At 41.2% G+C, this 18,506-nt stretch overlaps 1 protein-coding gene across 1 annotated transcript; it reads right to left on the reverse strand.

Annotated features, from left to right (window-relative positions):
- Window positions 1-85: 85 nt before the first annotated feature.
- On the reverse strand, window positions 86-18,222 carry mov10a (Mov10 RNA helicase a). Its single transcript, XM_072381720.1, has 22 exons — window positions 17,701-18,222; window positions 17,516-17,621; window positions 17,278-17,423; window positions 9,652-9,893; window positions 9,312-9,558; window positions 9,031-9,171; window positions 8,773-8,935; window positions 8,200-8,351; window positions 7,939-8,109; window positions 7,180-7,327; window positions 5,843-6,004; window positions 5,513-5,616; window positions 5,283-5,380; window positions 4,304-4,402; window positions 4,033-4,120; window positions 3,796-3,913; window positions 3,090-3,281; window positions 2,920-2,991; window positions 2,667-2,792; window positions 2,470-2,558; window positions 845-957; window positions 86-464 (listed from the first exon to the last, which is right to left on the reverse strand). Exons 1-22 carry the CDS (start codon window positions 17,826-17,828, stop codon window positions 436-438), a joined length of 2,934 nt encoding a protein of 977 aa, XP_072237821.1. The 5' UTR covers window positions 17,829-18,222; the 3' UTR covers window positions 86-435.
- Window positions 18,223-18,506: the final 284 nt, after the last annotated feature.

An 18,506-nucleotide genomic window follows, 5' to 3' on the forward strand; every position in this document is an offset into this window, starting at 1 on the left:
TTCTTGCGTCACACACCTGCAGCACATGGCTCCATTTTAGGCAATAAATAAATAACTGGGGGAGACATTACAATGTGGGTCAAATAGTAAAGACTTTATTTTATACAAGTCCTCTATCAGAGAGGAATTTGAAGAAGTTTAAGAGCAACACTGGTTGGAATGACAACGTTAGTAAGACATGGTGATGAATTCAGTGAGATTAAAATGTACCGCTCTTCATTTGCTGCTGAAAATGCTTCGCTTTTGAACAGTCACACCAAGATTTATTCAACTTTAAAAGTCATATTCAAAAAGACCAAAAGAGTCAAAGTGTAAAAAGCAGTAATTAAATAGATTCATGTATTAAAATCTCATCATTATTTGAGGATGCCAATCCTAGGTCCAAGGAAAACTGTTGTTCCCTGTTCTTCCAGTCAGGGTCCACTCACAGTTCAGTTAGAGCTCTCTCTCCTCGTCTGCAGGCTCTACAACAAAACAAAGAAGACACTAATGTAGTTTCTCATCAGAGGAAAATATCATGATTCCAGTCTGGCAAATGATACCACCTTACATGAAAATCTGCTTTAACCCACACTGTAGCTGTTAATGATCCGAACACCCACTTAGTCTCAGGCTTAATGAGGCTTCAGCCTGAAAAAACTGATCTCAAAATGAATGAAATGCTCATCACGATTTCCTAAAACCAAAAGGTGACGTCTTCAAACAGTTGCTTTGGTTCAACCAGCAGCTGACAACTCAAAAACAAGCTCCATTATACAACAAAGACCATTATCAGCTGTTGCCAGCTATTAAGAAGTAATTGATCTACTTGTTCCATCTTAACTGAGTGTAAAACTGTACTAACGTTCAGAATCAAAGATTCTCAGGGAGGCCATTCTTGCCACAAACTCTTTTTCCTCTTCATACTTTAAATCCAGGCCAGCATAACCCTTCATCTCCTCACAGTAGCTGATGAATCTGGAAAAAAAACAAACAGATTAAGCAAATATGGAAGAGAAATCTTTAAGAGTCCGAGTTAAGCTAATTTCACTGCTTTTTTCTCCCGCAGCTCAGCCCCTTCTGATCCCCTCTGAAACTACTCCAACAGGTCAGCTGATTGCGGCAAGCTAAACAAGCCATATAACACACAGAGGGGTTTGATACTGTTGTAGACATGATAGAACGGAGGCCTGGGCTACAAAACAACTACATAGTTAACAAAGAATCAGAATAAATAGTAGAATAGATTAGTTTGTAAAATTCAACTGCTGACGAGAACTTTTATACAAACGACAATGAGCTTTCACTCCCAATGATCACATTTTCAATTTAAAAAAAAAAACATTTTTCTCCTCTGAGCCCTTTTCAGACGTGGGATATGCAACATTAACGGGTTCATGTCTCTGTTAAAGCGAGGGCATCCTGTCTTTCAGATAAGGATCCCATTTATATGGGAAGGATATTTAGATTTTGGGGGTGTGAGCAGCAGTTAGTGTCTTACCTGTAGTAGAAACTTTATGACATTTCTTTAGTTTAAAGTGTTCTTGCTCCTCTGGTGGCCTCATCCTGAGTGGCTTTAAAGCTTTAAGTCGTTCCTTTGGAAAGCTGCTGAAAATGATTTGACCGCCGTCTGCAGCAGGTAAGACTGACTATAAGTACTACATGCAACCTCACAAAACAAAATATCCCTTTAATGTTTCCCGTGGTCTCACTGGACAGAAGAGACACACGAGTGTCGAGGTTTCTCCCCTTTAACAAGTTCATGTGAGAGAACAAAACATTCCAGTCTTGGATGGAAGCAGTTGAAAAGGTAACTTTTCTACTTGTTTAAGCCTGTTGAACAGATTGGCTTCTCACTCTTTAAGAGTTAACTGCACTCCATGTCCAAAACTATTACTCCCAAAGAACTGGAAAAAGCTTGTGTTGTTGACTTAACTGAATACTCATGAAGCCAGATAACATTTTCAGTTTACTTTAAGCTCTGAAAAGTGTTTAACTTCATTCAAGAGGCTGGATGGAGTAAGAAATCTACACTTACTGTCTGACGATCAAATGGACTTCTGATGCTTGTATTTATCAAATCTACCCACAGACAAAAAGGACTGAGAGCACTAATTTATATTAGAGGGAAAAAAAAAACATAAGAGAGTGTGTCAGGCAGCCAGAGCAGGGAGGCTGCAGCATGCTCATAAAATGAGAACATTCAGATCACTTTTTCCTCCTCATCTGTGAACATGTTTAGGTCATTAACCTAATAATGGTGGTGAAAACCATTGAGTTGGAAAGTTTTGTGGATTTCCTTGATATCACAATAAGTGGGACTCATCTAAACAGTCGTTCGTAAACCAAATAAAAACCCACAGCTACTTGTGTGCGTGCTCATAGGCTGATGTGCCAGTAGGAGGTTTTGTGACATGTTGAAAGTGAGTCTAAACTAAGTTTAACAAAGTAAGGCCCCTCAGACATGAGGCTGAAGCTGTTTGGACTTACTTCTCCCAGATTGGGTCCGTTTTGAGGATCACAGGGTTTCCGATGACAATAAGCAGGGACTTGGCTCTTGTCAGGGCCACATTGAACCTCTACAAATACATACAGGCATAAATAAAAATTTGAATCACTTCTTTAAAGATAAACACATCAGCGGTGTACACAGTTTCAATCTAATTTCAAATAATAAAGAATGGGACCTTTTTATTTGATAGGAATCCAATATTGTAGTCTCTGTCCATCTTAAAGTAGCTGGAGCTACTGCGAACAGTGGAGACCATGATGATCTTCCTCTCTTGTCCCTGAAACTCCTCCACAGATCCCACCTGATTTCATGAAGAGACATCAGACACACCACGATGCACCACTTTACATTACCCCACATTGAACACAAGCCTCAATAATTCAGTTACATTTTCCAATAGGAGTGAGCGGGATGTATTCCCTGCTAACCTTCAGTTCCTTGAGGTCAGTCCATCGACTCAGGGCTGGGACAGACTTCAGGGCCTTCTGGATTTTCTCAACCTGAAACAAAAGTAATAAGGCTACTAATGTGTACGAATATCTCTAACAGCCACTGTCTCTTGGCCTTTAAAACACAAATGAGCATCATGAAGCCTCACTTGTTTCCTGTATGGAGTGATTATGCCAATATCTTTAGGAGAGAGCTTGGGCAGACCCTTCTTTCCTTGTGTCTCCACCAGCTTGGTTAGGTAAGAGACCAGGATTTCAATCTCAGACACATTGAAGAAAGATGGACTGTTGGCCTCTCTCTCATCCTTCCCCATCACTCCGTGGAAGATCACAGGGAAACCCTGTTGTAGTGGAGAATAAGCAGTTATCAGTTAATGTGTTGAATGCTGTGTGTGAGATTGAAAATGATGCGCAAATCAAAATCTGGGTGGATAACAGAAACAATCCCCCTATGTTTATTATGCCATTTAAGAGTTTTAGAACGTTTATCAAACAACAGAGCTCATAGTGATGTTGTGGCCTGTGATGGGGGCCACAGTTGCCATAACGACATAACACTTTCATGTCAAAAGCAGCAGCATTCAAATTCAAATCCATACATAGGGGATATTACACTTAAAGTCAAGGGACTTCTGAGACAATTAAAATTTTACAAAATTCAGTAGAGGCTGAGATATCTAAAAGGAAAGTTTTTTTAATCATTCCGTATTATTATCATTGTAATTGTGTCGTTTTTATTTTGGATTGGTTTATTTTTCCCCCACTGGGGGATTAATTAAGTATTTTTCTATTCTATTCTATAACCATTAAATGCCAAGAAGTGTCACACCACAACAAACATCCCAACAGCTGCACCTTTTTGGGAAGGTCGTCCCAGTTGCAGTAGGCCTCGCACTCCATCTGGTCAGCGAAAACCAGCAATTCATTCTGATAAAACAACTCATTGGGGATTTTCAGAATCGCACCATGAGACCTGAGAAGAGAGAAAACAAGTCAACCCCGCCCCAAAAAAAAAGTTACAAGTAATCCAAACAAGAACAAAATAAACAGGAAACTCCCACCAGGAGAATGGAGGTTATAGCTGAGACTCACCTGTAGTTTCGCAGCAGTTTGGTGACAAACCGGGTGTCAAAGTCTCGATATAATTCATGTTTCATCAGCCTCTCCAACAGAGAAAGTTCTGGAGGGAGTTTACAAAACAGTATTAGATTATGTTATTAATCTGAGATATGACCCCAAGAATGGAAACAACAAACATTCACTTTCTCCCATAAAACTGCTAATGATGCACAGTGCAGTAGCTAATGCCATAGGAGACGGAATGTCCAAGCAAGTAAAGGGAAATTCAACACCCTGCTCTTACCGAGTCCATACTGAATTGCAAAAGGAGATCTAAGGATTGGTCCCAGCTGCTCGGGATCTCCTGCCAGCACCAACTGACCCTTCTCTGCGCTGAGCAGGCCTGTGAAACAACCCAACCAATCAGAAACAGGATGCATCAAATTCACCATCAATCTGACCTTTAACCCTCTGAAATATAAATGTCCCTTGTTGCTATATCTGCTTATAATCACCTTTTAAGGCACTCCGTATAACCTGACACCCCATACGTTGCATATCAAAATGTGCAGAATCTCAATCACACTGAAAGTACGAACCAATGATCAGTCTGAGAAACCCGATACACGACAGACATCCTTTACACTTAAAACTATGTCAATCAATGGATAAATTATTTCAGTGTGTGATTCAATCAATAAACTGTGTGATGCAGGCACAGACTCCTATGGGTAAATCCCAACACCAACATCAACTGTGCCAGTGTAATATTTAAGTAAAAGGACTTTTTTTTTGTTTTTTTTTTAATGGTAGTCAACACTTTTGTAGCAAGGCAAGTTTATTTGTAGAGCACAATTCGTACGCAAGGCAATACAAAGTGCTTAGCGAGGTTTGATAACCTACAACCTCTTACAAAAGTTCTGCCCTCCACAATCCAACTTCTGCTTATTGTTGAACCAAAGCGATCCTGTTCGTGAGCAGTGAACATCCCTGAAAGACTTTTTCAGAATAATCTGTTTTTTGAGGAATGGAAGGCATTTATTTCTAATGTCTTCTTCAAAAATAGCTTAAAAATTGTTTAAGGCATCATTCAACATGATGGTACATTCTGATGCAAAAATTAAACTAAAATTAACTCACTGTACCCAAAACGAGTCTTTATGAATTCCGTTTCTAGTTTGATTAATTCAAAAAGAAAATTGGATGCAAAAACTTGTAGATCGTTTTTTTTCACGGTTTCACCAAACCCAAAGATTTTTGTTACCAAAACCTTCAGAATTCACCTGCAAAGGCAATAGCGCACTCTGGCTCTGCAGCTTGGCCCGCTTCATCCACAAACACATGTGAGAAGTGGCCGACTGGGATCCCTCCAGTCACGAGTCTAAAGAAACACATAATTTACCACAGCAAAACTGTATACACACTGAATAATGTGCCAAATGTCACATAGAAGCCAACACTGTGTATGTTCTGTGAAGAACAGATACTTCATGTACAAGAGGGCAGCTCTCACCTGCCAGCTGTGAACAGAGTTGTGATTATAACTGTGTATTTCATCAGAATTTCTTTCTCTGGAAACACAAAGCAACCCTGTCTGTCGTCCCAGTTAGAGTATTTCTGAAAGACACGTAGGATGTGAAAAGTTTTATGACCATGAGGAATCTGGTGAAGATGCAGGTCTACGTGTCTGACTTGCTGAGACAAGAAAATATCTCTGCTTTCACTCACATTTATACTAAAAGACCCTTTGTAAAAAAATCTAGACATGACTTCTCATTCGTAGAGGAGATGTCGAAACCTTTGACAGGTGCGTGTGGACGCACAAGAAAATTGTGATGCTCACCAGCAGGTTCTTGGGGATGCTGCTCGGGTCACGGCTGTAGGCGTACATGCGGTAAACCTGATAAGAATTCGTGTGAACCGTCAGTCTCTCGCAGAGCAAGTCGCACGCACTGTTTGAGGGTGCGCAGGCGAGGATGTGGGCTGATGGATTTGCCCTGTTGACCTGACAATATAAGAAAATTAAAAACACATTACTTAAAAGGGAAAAGCTTTGTCATATGCAGTAATAAGTTATCAATGCAGTGAATGATAGGTTTAAAGGGATGCATAATAATGCAGTCTTGCTGCTAACTCGTTTTGGTCCCTTGCTAACGGTGCTACCACTAAACGCACACATATTTCCCAGAGCAGATCAACCCTACTCCACTGTTGCACTGAAATGTTATTACGCCTGAGCTTACTGTGATGGCCTGCTTGATGCTAAGATAAGAGGCAAATTGGCAAAACAAGAAAAATACATAACCTGACGTGGAAAACATGCCACAGTCATTGTTATAAACATTTTCGAACAAAACTGGAAACTTCATCGTGTTTCATTAGGCAAATAAGATGCCTTCTAAATCAGTCCTGTTAGTATGACATCATTGTGCTGCTACATCTGCGTCAAGCAGAAGAGTAAGAACACAAAAACACAAAGAATTTTAGAAGCACAAAAACATTTCACCATTTTCATCAATCGACACAAGAGTCCAAAAATGATGAGAAACATTACAACATCAAAGGTTAACAGAAAATGAGGTATTCCTTTTGTGACTTTCCATCCTTTTACTGACGAACATCTTCCTGTGACAAATAGGACACAAATTCATCCTTCTGTATGTTTTCCACAATGGTTTGGTTATACATTAGTAAGACTCTAATGATGAAAACCCGTCTCCTCTGGGCTTGTATTGAGCCGATACGTCGGTGCTGTTGTTACTGTGGCAACCAAAGCAAACATCCAAACAACCGTGAGCAGGCTCTGGTCCATGAATAAAATCTCACAGACAGGCGGAAATACACAGCATCATCATCTTTCTTCTTCACAGATGAGACAAATACAGAAATCCATCATGTGAGATCTATTTGTCTGGCAGATAATATTAACTTCATATCATGGAGTAATAATAATTGTATTGATAGTTATTTTCTTTACCGTTTGGTCAGTGTAACATAGTAACAATGGCCACCACAACATCTTACCCACAGTGCTATCAACTGTCTTTGTTTGGTCATTCAGTCAGTCATCTGACTAATAAAACTCTGGTTCATAGAGTGTGCATCTCCATTTCATATAGAGGAAGGATAATTACAGACATCAACAGAGATTTAATACAAACTGTCTTGGATGGTTAATACCTGTTTAATAGCTTCAACCAGAGTGATTGTCTTTCCAGTTCCAGGAGGCCCAAACACAATATAGGGAGCAGGCTTTGATGACTGGGCTGCTATGCGCCGGACAGCATCCCGTTGCTCTGGGTTGTCTTCCAGCTGACGGTTGAACATACTAGAGAGTGAAGCAGGAATGGTCTTTAACACTTTGCACTCAGACGAAACACTCAGACGAGGGGGTGGGAAGGTTTATTTGTTTGCTCATTGTTGTCTTTAGCCTCTGTGAGGCACTTTGTGTTGCTTTTAAAGTATGAAAGGTGCCATATAAATAGAATGTCATTTGATTTGATGACCGCTGGGATAGGCTCCAGCGCATAGGGACAACAGGTCTTTTAAGCTGGGGTCGATGCACCTTTGCTGCACATCGGTGTCATACGTGAAAGTAAAGAGGCAGCAGGGGGACAGTGAAGTTGATTTGCTGCTAAACCTCCCAGCAGGGGAGGTTGTAAGAGAGGCAAAACAGTTTGTGTGCAAAGGCAAGCCAGCATCGTCGAACATGCCCCTCCTACCAACTACGCTGATCCCACAATGCCAGCTTGATGCGTGTTAACACACACCGATGCAGGAATGATCTACCACTGTCTGGCATTAAACTCTAACCGTAGCTTGACTGATTATCACCCCCACGCCCAAAAAAAGGAATATCCATTTAATAGTAGCAGACTGTTCAAACTTGTCTATTAAACACATGGCGGTTACATCTCTGTGTTTGTTCCTGATACAGACCTGAGTTCAGGCAAGGGAACATTAGGTGCGGCTGCACCCGACGGGAACAGCACCTCCTCAAGCCGATGCTGCACTGCCAAATCCACAGCCCGCTGCTGCAGCTTCAAAGTCAGCCTGTTGACTGTGAACTCCACGTCGAACTTCATATTGCTGATGAAAGTCTCCAACAACCTCAAATCAGTCAATAGTGGGTAACATGTGAGATAGGTTCTGAGGTGCTCCAACTTGCCTGAGGTCACGTATCATTATTCCAGCTCTTACTTTTTAGAGAAGCCCAGCTTGACTCTATCCAGCTCTACTTTGTGTACATATCCGGTGTACACTGTGATCGGTGAACTTTTCTCCGCAGATTTGGTCGCCCACAGACAATCTCCTCGTAGTACAGATGGACGATTTTCAGCAACACCAGGGACCTGTAGAAAAGATTAATAGAACTTACTATTCTATGCTATACAGCAGATTGATTTCAAGTTTTACAATCATACATCTCTGCAGGTCATTCACATTCATTTGGCTATATTTTTGTTGATTAAAACTTATCTTTCAACACTCCTAAATATCAATACACCCCATTTCAGTGTACAATTGACCACTGTTTTTAAGAACTTTGTCAGTGTTGGAGCTGAAAAATGTATTGTAGGGATTTCTTCTGCAGCTCAAGTGCTTACTTGCTGTTTAACATAGCATCTGACAAGAAAATATAGAAAAATAATTTCAATTAAGCAGCTTTAAACAGAGTATAGGTGACCAAAGGGCTGTGTTTATATTTATCTTTCTCTCCCTTTAGTCCCAAAAATCATCATTTTCATCAAACAAGACATGAGGACTCTTTACTTTGAGTATGAGCAGTTTTCTGTTGCCTTGGTCTTGAGTCATGGTTTGATTGCGGAGGTCATACTTTCTGATGTCCACTTCCATCTGTATCTCTTCCAAGTAGAGCAGGAGGTGGAACCGACGAGAGTAGTTCTTCATGCTTAAGGACGAGTTGAGGACACTTCTGGACATAGAGCACAGATACAAAGAGCTTAGCTCTATAAATGCTTGAATGACAGAAGGAATAGTTCATTATAATGAGTTAGGCTGATCTCTCACTTCACTTCCTCAAACTTATTTCTGGCAGTTAAAGAGAGGTGCTTAGAGTACTCCAACCCGTGTTTGGCAAGTTCCTTCAGGTACTTGGGGCACTTGTATTCTCCTAATTTCACAGCCGCTGTCGCATTCTGGACAGTAGAACTAAGGAGAACAAAACACACCACATGACTGTAATAAGTGTGAATAAAACACAAAGTCTATGTTGTGTTCCAGGTTATGTTTTTTTATCTGAACATTTAGCATCATCCTATCATATATATTAACATGGTTTAACAGCTTACCCCTCAGGTGGTTCTCCCTCCACCACCACACTAACATCAGGTTTGAATGTAGCCACTTTGAAAGGCTCATATGGAGCCACAGGCCTCAGCTCCACAGCCAGAGGCGTCTGCACTGCAGCTTCTATCTCTCTGACAATCGCAAAGTGCGCCGGCGTTGGCAGATCAGCTATGAACTCAAAGTACATCATGACGGGGAAGAATCCCGAGTGCTTGAGTGTAAACCGAGCCTTGACGTCATAGCTCTCTCCTGTGGAATAAAAGAAGAAAGCAGGGATCCAAAACTATTCGGTGTATTTTTCATCATTAAAAATGACAAATGACGAGTGTTTGTCTGTCTCACCAGGACAGAGGAACAGCGGACAGGCTTTGGACACTCTCCTTTCATCCATCAGGGTGAAACAGCGAATCCTGCTGAGGGCAGTGTAGTGGATGAAGTTGATGTTGTTTGGGCCCTTGTTTACAATGTGGAAAGTGACAATGAAGGGCTCCCCATGATGAGACACGGTGAACTGAACCTTTCCACCGCTCGCCGCAGGTTCTGAAGTGATTTCAATGCCCTGCTTATCAGCCGTCATCTCTTCCCTGTGAGAGATAGACATGATCAGGCTGGTTTTTTTTTTGTTTTTTTATCTTGCTTGATGCGAGATGCCACCGTATCTCAGAGGGTGCACACAACAACCATTTTTCACTTCATGCAGGTTTATTCACAGTACAGAGCAGAAGTAAGCAGAGTTATCATAAGAATAACAAACTAGGCAAAGGGAACGCACCTCTTTTTAAGGAAGAGGTGGCTGTCACTTCTGTGTATACTTAGAACATCTTACATAAATAAAATCTGTTTCTGATATTCAACAACATAATGCCTTTACTTAGCATTCCCAGTAAACGACACGCAATCCTGTTTTCAACACAGCATGCTGAAAAAACATGAACTCTAGGTTATAATAACCCAGACATAACATTGTCTTAACAGAAACATATGAAAAAGAACTACTTTGCTGAACTTGAGAGCGTGTATTTGGGTGTCTGAAGTTCCTACCAGCTAAAAAACCTCGATGTAACAGAACCCTGACACTTATTTCATTCAGTGAGCCATTCAGATTTTCAGGGAAAAGTAATTCACAAATCTCAGCTCAGCGTATTGTGTTCCAGCCGTCTTATCTTATTTCCTCCCAAAAGTTCAACTCACGCTGCATTCGATGTGTTCCGGAATTAGGAACTTCACACTTTTTTAACACTTGCTATTTGTTTCGCCATTTACAACAAATTCTCATCAACAGCCAATAGTTTAGAAAAGTAATAAAATTCACTTCTGGAAATTTCCAGAAACAGGGTTTTTTAGTTGGTCCTTTCCTCTGCCACGTCTATTCGAAACCGGACAGCTTGCCAGTTCATCGCTGCAGAAGAGGGTTTCAGGAGAGAAATTTCAGCCTTAAAATGGGCCTTGGTAGGGAGATAATACTTTTGAGTGTTATGCTCTAACACACAATCCCCCAGAGAAAAGTAGAACATAGACAGATTTTGTTTTAGTACAGCTGAAGCAAACTCCGTGTGGCAGTGAGCAATAGTCTTCAGAAGACTTAACTTGCCTGAGCAACCCTGAACCTTCACTAACCCTGACATTAGAGGGGAATGCAAGCAACCCAGGGCTGAAATAAGCACTAAGATCTGAGCGCTGTTAGTCAAGATACAGCTAATTAGACAACTCTCAGATCCCCTGTTGCAACACATATCATTTGCACCTGCAATCGGCCCACAGCTCTTTCCGCCACTCTCTCACACACACACACAGACACACACACACTTTCACACACGCTGCAGGTTTCAAACATGCATCTAACTCAGGCCCCAAGTTTCCACTCACATATGATCATTTGACTTAGAAAAGATTGACACTCCTGTAGTGGAAGTGGCACAGTTCATAGCTAACTGTTATAATTTCATATACCCATTAACACAAAGCCAGTGTGCCATATGTAAAAGTCATATACTTGAGTGTTACATGTATCATAACCAGGGCTCTTCTGATTGGGCTTTGTAATCAAGAAACAACCAAGAAAGTCAATGCAACCTGGTGATTGGCATAACAGCCTAACTTCAAATATCTGATACATCTTTATTGCAAAGTTGCATCCTACACAAAGTACCTCCGGCTTTATTCTGTGAGATATCAATTGAAGTAAAACAAACTTCTGACAACTGGTGATCATGTCACTGAATGCTGTGACAAAGTTGGGTTCTGCCGGCTGAGTCTTTTTTTTTTTTAAAACAAGACCACTGCCTATATTTTTGTTAGATATATAATAATGACAAGTTTAGGGATGAAAAAAACGCACTGTAACTTATTTGTGTGGCAGACAAAATAATGCAGAACAAAGAATAAAGCTGCATCAGCAAAAAGACGAAGAGAAAACAAGAGACCGCGAAAACAAAAAAAAGCAAAAAGGAAGGAAGAGTATAGAAAACGCACCACAAGAGAAGCAAGAAAAATGAAGGAATGAGTCATTGAGTGAAGTAGACCATGACGGATGTCGGGTAACCTTTGGGTCGTTGGGCTCCGTCATGGCATAGGCTATATTTATAAGCAAATTAACTGCTTTAGTTACTTATTATGTCACTAAAAAAAATTATTCTCTTCCGTTCTGAGATAACTTTATATGATTATATGAGCCACTGTAGGACTAACACTGATCAAATCAATATACTTAGATACTCTATACTTAATATACTCAAACTCTCCTCCTACGTTGTACTTCTATCAGCACCCTATAAGGACAATGTGGTGAACTATGACCTTAAGTGGTTAAGTGGCCTCCTCGCTTTAGTTCTCGTCTTGTTTTCATGCTGAAGTCAAAGGTGCTTCATCACAAACTGCCTCTAAACCGTCTCTCTTCCACACTCCTGACGTGGGTTTGAAACGGTGTCCCGTCCCCATTTGGACCAGAATTTGACTCAGGACATAGTCTCCAACACTTCAGCAGCACAGCTGTGCAGATTATCAGAGCTTGATGCAGTAGAGTTTATTCCATCAGACAGACAAAAACAAAGTCAGCCTGGAGTTGACTGAAATCTGTGCGGTGTTACATCTGCTTTATGCCTTCAGTCTCTAGTGAAGCCCTGACTTAATGAGGAGAAAAAAAAGAGATAATGGTGTCATATTAAATTTTTTTTTTCCTTACTGGTTTCACTTTCAGTCTCAGCAAGTCCTCTCGGGCAAGTCCTGACATGCCCAGTGATATGCTTCACACAATCAAATGAATGTAATGACTTTTCATAACACCTGTTAATTATTTTTTATGTAGTGTTTTTGCATAATATTAATAATACGTGAACCTAGTGACTTACTTGATAGAAATACAGTGTGCTTGAGTGTCATGGTCTATAGCTTTTACTCCTACAGCATCTGGACTGATACATAGGACTGCACATTTCCTGCAAGATGTGCAATGACCTGCACACTGCTGCACAGATCTAGATGCTTCCGATGCTTACTTCAGTTTGTATTGAATAGAATAGAATAGAAAAATACTTTATTTATCCCCCAGTGGGGGAAATTCAAATTAGTCAAGTAACTCAAAAAAAATGTATATGTACCATTATTGTATATAAGAACACCAGCAACAATAATAATAATAATAAATGACTAAATAAATAAATGTGAGAAGAACATGTCAGCAGTCCCTGTTAAAAAGCCTTATGGCTGTGGGGACAAAGGACCTCCTGAACCTCTCAGTCCTGCGGCGCAGTGAGATGAGCGCACTGCAGCTGCTCCTCTGTCTTGCCAGGAAGCTGTGGAGAGGATGTTTATTATTCTCCAATAATTAAACTGAACTAAACTGCATTGTTGAATATTGTAGATTAGGAAAAGTCCCACGCTGCGTGTTTAAACCCATATATAAGATTTTGCTGGGGGCAAATGGTGACACTTGTGCAGGTCAACTCAGAAGTGAAAATGGAATCGGTTTAGTGTTCATCTTGGAAACATTGAGGGCACATGGCTGACCAGTTCATTCCTGACCACAGTGACACTTGTACCAGAATGGCATATGACTTGATGAGGGATCTTCACCTGACGTACGTCTGGTTATTTTCTCCGTTCTATTGTGGAGTAAGTTTACCGGGCCCCAAAAGTTATAGAATAAAAAGGCATGCTGTCGAAAAATTGAGGCATGCTGTCGAAAATTAAGGCATGCTGTCGACAGTTAAGGCATGCTGACGAAGGCGTGCTGTCGAAAATTAAGGCATGCTGACGAAGGATAATATATGGAAAAGTACCAACGTTTAGCTCTGTGTAAGGACGAGTCAGGCGTTAGGGTCATGGAAAGTACCTAAGGTCAGTGTCGAGTCACGCATCAATGCAAACATGAACAATGCAAAAAAAAAATGGATGTAGAGGGGAAGTCAGGAGTAGGGGGAAGGACTATTGCATGAATAAAGGTTTTAAAAAAAAAAAGACATGACTAAGGGCCCTGCCACGGGTAAGCTAATTGATTAAAACCTAACGGTGGAAGATGGACGGTGGAAAACACGCCATATGAAAGGAGGGGCCCGGGGAGGAGCGTCCACAGGCCCAACTTGTATAAAAGACGGGACTTTCAGAAGAGTTTTCAGACTTAGCCCGGGCTACTTCTCATGTATGGTCGAATTGTAACTCTGCAATAAAACCATCATTGGACCGCGAACCAGCTGAATCTGTCTCATCTTTGACACTTCGTGACTTCTCATCTTTAACTACTGAGTATAGCACATTAGGTAATTTGGACTCCACAAAAGTCACAACACTATCTCTAAATTATCTATACTGCAACACTTTCTCGATGGAGATAATGAATAGTTTGTCCACCCACAGCTATAATAAACAGACTTCTTTGTCTGTGACATCTAATCTCGTCTCTCGACTTATCCTTACTACAGATTTTGGCAGGTTCTCCTTGTCCGTTTCTAGTTTCTCTGTTATGAGTGCATTAACCGGGGCCAGGAGGGGAGGGGTCAGGGAAGGGCCACAAGGATGAAGCATGGGTGAACTCCAGGGACCTCTGAATGTACAACCATATTAAGATGTCAACATAAAATTTGTATTGAACATGGACCTTGTACTTCCTCTTTCTCCAGAATCCATGCAGGCATGCGTGTCTCAGGCATTACAGTAACTGAATTTCATGTTTAGTTCATCATATACAGAACATGGACATCCTGAAATTGAATATATGAAACCGTGTTTTTTTCCAGATAATTAGATATGAAACATGTGAAACACAGAAGTTCAGTCTAGACTTCTGGGTTTAGTTACAATCCCGAGTCTCTGTTTTTCATCTGTTGCGACGGCTTGATAGAAGAAAAAGAAGAGTAATCGACTTGGTATTCTCCATAACCCCTCCTGGCATCATCCGGCTCCCAGAGGTTCACTATTTCATAACACAGTCCAATGTTTGCTGAACCAGCAAGCACAGCCTGCTGTTCAAAAAGGTGTGGCTGTCCATCACCTCCCTGGAAATCTCAAGTTAGGGAGGGACCCACACGTTGCCAGTGGGATTTAAGTAAATAGATGAAGAAGCTCTGGTCATTTTCCGGTCATCTCTGAGGTGTTTGCTGGTGAGCCAAGCGGTGGAATACGTGATGAAGCATTGTACCGCATAAAGCAATAAAAAAAAAATGCTGTGGATGCAGCTAATTTGGGGGTGATTTTCAGTTCATTTTCAACCAGAAAAGGTCCAACTAGTTCTTCCTTAAGGACAGCAGCCAACATGCTGGGACTTGCCGCGAAAGGCTTTTTCACTCATGCATTTCAAGCTGAGACTGATGCGCTTTCTTTGTTCATTGGTGTCATGTGTGAAAGTACAGGCACCTTGGGGTCCAAGTTGATCAGCAGCTAATACGCCTCCGTGTGTGTAAAGAAGAGCCGGCATCGCAGAACTCACCGTTCTAATCAACTTTGCTGTCGTCACTGAGCTGATTCCACACCTGCTTGATGTGTAAAAGTAAACACTGATGCTGAGCTGAAACTCCTCTGTGTACACATTAATTCGGAGTATGAGCCCATACTGGATCACTGAGTTCTCGGTTCAATTTAGTTACTGTGACTAGAAAATGTTATCCAAACTTGTTTACCTTGGCCAAGTCGCAGATATCAGATGAATTCCTAATCCAAAGCTTGTATCATTTTCCCAGAAATCACCCAAACAGTGACAAATGAATGCCAGCTCTAATACAGATCTGGATTATCTGTTGACATGCGCATGGATGTGTGGTTGCTGATTTTATGCCCCTGAGTTTTTCAAACCAATTTTTCATTTTGTATAAAGTATTTAATGGCACTGAGTCATAAATTCAGCTGAAACTGGTGCAAATTAATTCTGAAGTACCCATTTTTCCAGACAACTGGCAGGAAAGTTTCAGTTGCTTGAACTAATGTAGTCTTTCTCTGCAGGGCTGAAGAACTCTGCATACCTCTGCACACAGCTGCGACCGCTAATCAGGAACCAAAGCGAAACGGTACACAAAACAAGTTTTAAACCTTGAAAACTTAGCACTGAGGAGATTATTCTGTCTTTTGCCACTCTTCCCCTTCAGCTAATCCAGAACACAGTGGGAAGGAGGAGGCACAATGAAACCGACGATTATCAGTCATGGGAATTTCCAGCTGATAAAGTCAAAGCTCTCGGATTTTTGATCTCCCATCTGAGCTCACAAAACACCTGACTTGGTTTGAAATGTGACATATCAGATAAATAACAATGGAAATAAGAAAATTAAAACCGTATATTTCCTTGGCAACTCTGGCGACTGCTTCATACATTTTTATTGTCTCAGGCTCGGTCTCTGTGGCTCCTTTTTTGTGAGAGTCGGGTGAGGTTTTGTGTGATTGATGGTTCGTAGTGAAGCTCTGAAACTTCCTGTTCATATCAGGAGGAGACAGCACCAACCACCCCCTGGTTTATCAGTCTAATGGAGAAGTCACTATAAGAGTTTCTCAATTCTTTTTGAAGTTCTGAATGGATGGAGACACTTTTAACGTAACTGTCTTGATATAACTGTACCATTTTTGTCTGGTACAGTTATTTTTATTGTTTTGTCATCAACTTGCATCTAAATTATCTCTGGGAAACCTTCTGCAACCTCCTGACGCTTTTAAAAATGCTTTAGTTGATGTTAACCCGACATAAAGAGCAACACGTTGCACAGACATCTGATGGGAAAATGTGTGTCTGCATGCCACTGAAAGGCCAACAAAGCGGAGACTTAACATGACCTTGTGATTTATCTTTTCTCTTCAAGAATGTGACCTCGTTACATCCTGAAACATAAACAAGTCAGCGCTCTGTGGTGGACAAACTATGAAAAGAGACAGTTTCTAAATCACCTTCAAGTTTGCTATCACCTACTTACTGCTCTGATTCACCTGTTTTTCTGTTTCTTCACTCAGACGGACGTTAATAACTGCATGTGGAGTGGGACAACGATGGTGGTCCAGTTAAATGGCCACGTCGAGCTGTGGCTATCGCTTGAGTCAACTGTGCATGTAGCTGTACTGACAGAGCAATGAATCCTTCAAGCACAAAAAAATAAAAAGGCTCCTAACTCAACCAGGGTTGAGGCAAAATATATCAGACAACAAATTCCTGAAGACCACTTAAAAGAATTACAAGGAAGCTCGTCTAAGAGGGTTCAGGCCGTATTGAATGGAGCTGGTCATACCAAATTTTGACTTTCAAGTTGTTAGAAATGTACAAACTTAATTTTCCTGCCTTCCTGGAAATGTATAAAGAAACATGTGGCAGCTCAAGACTTTTGCACTGTACAACTGTATTAAATCCTACATGTACCTGCTTACCATCTGCCTCTGCAAGCTGGCTGTGGAGGTTTGCTGCACTCTGACTTTGAGGTATACACTTATCATAAAAAAGGGTTTGACAAAAACACTAGAAAGAATACGATGGTGTTGCATCTCACTGAGACTCAACCGTACCTGTTCAGCCTCATCTTGCTGAGGATATCTGTTGCCACTTTGTTCTTTGGAGTCAGCACAAGTGCCTGTGTTTTCTGATCTCTGGAGCTGAGACTGTGTTTCCGGGGGGCCCGGGTCCTCCTCCACTGATCAGAGTACACCCGAATCTACCAAAGAAATAGCGCCACGTATCATTATATGTAGGTAAGCTAAAAGAACAGCAATGGCCATGTAAACAACAGACAACATCACAGCTTACCTGAGGTTTGACATGGCTGTAGATTCTCCCCTGTCTTAAATGGACTTTGTTGAATTTCAGAAGAGCAAAGAGAACACTGGAAAAGTTGGGGTGTTTTTGTCCGTCTCTGTGAATGCAGACATGAGACATGCATCAGAAACCGAGCAGGTCGCCACTGAACGGGGGAACGACTTTTTGGAGCCTACCTGCCCTTAAACTCGGTGTTGTAGATGCTTCGGATCTCAGTTTTGCTGTTGTTGAAATTTATTCTGTCTCCGAGAAACTCAATGAACTCTAGTCCGGATTCCAGCGACTGAAATAAATGCTTCGGCATGTCGACTTGCTTCCCCAGGTCTAAGCTAATGACTGTCGATCATCAGGTTGAAAATGAGGAAGCTCATGTGCTGGCTGGTGTTTAACTGACAGTTTCCCCAAGTATTACTGTGGCTGCTTGTCACCGTCAACTAGCGTCGTACTAGCACAGTGCTGTCCGGACTTCAGCTCACGTTTACAGTGTTAAGCTACCAGTCAATCCCCCAGACGTTTCCTCGTCCGAAAGATCAACCTGAATATATGGATCTACTATTTGGCTGTTACGCGCAAAGCTCGTGCTCAGGAACACTCTCCAACGGTTAATGTCAGGGAGAGTCTGCAAATTCTTCACGAAAGCAGAGCGAAACACTTTCAGCGACTCAACAAAATATAAACTAAAAACGAACAACTTCAGCGTGAAATGCTTTTTATTTCCACGATTTCCTTGATGACCGAAAGCAACGCCTTCTTTTTAGTCCCATGTAACGAGTGGTCCACTTCGGCCGCTCAGGTTTCTGTTGATACTCCCTGCCTTCACAGTTATGACATAATTGGAAGTAGATACACGAATACACGAGTCCTTCTTTTCAAATATATGTTTTAATTAATTTTTAACTTATTATTCCTATTAATATCACTATTAATTGACGTAGTCACCTTTTGTCATTAGCTAACCCACGACTGTTTATTTTTAATGTTT

The sequence above is a fragment of the Leuresthes tenuis genome, unplaced genomic scaffold, assembly GCF_036924035.1.
Source record: "Leuresthes tenuis unplaced genomic scaffold, fLeuTen1.0.hap1 SCAF_3, whole genome shotgun sequence".
In the NCBI taxonomy this organism is placed as follows: domain Eukaryota; kingdom Metazoa; phylum Chordata; class Actinopteri; order Atheriniformes; family Atherinopsidae; genus Leuresthes; species Leuresthes tenuis.

Coding starts and splice junctions, on each gene's coding strand:
- mov10a (XM_072381720.1), bottom strand. CDS start 17,828: ATGCCGAAGCATTTATTTCAGTCGCTGGAATCCGGACTAGAGTTCATT. Junction 9,172..9,311: donor GAGGGAGAACCACCTGAGGG/GTAAGCTGTTAA, acceptor TGTTCTCCTTAG/TTCTACTGTCCAGAATGCGA. Junction 5,381..5,512: donor ACTCTGTTCACAGCTGGCAG/GTGAGAGCTGCC, acceptor GTGTTTCTTTAG/ACTCGTGACTGGAGGGATCC.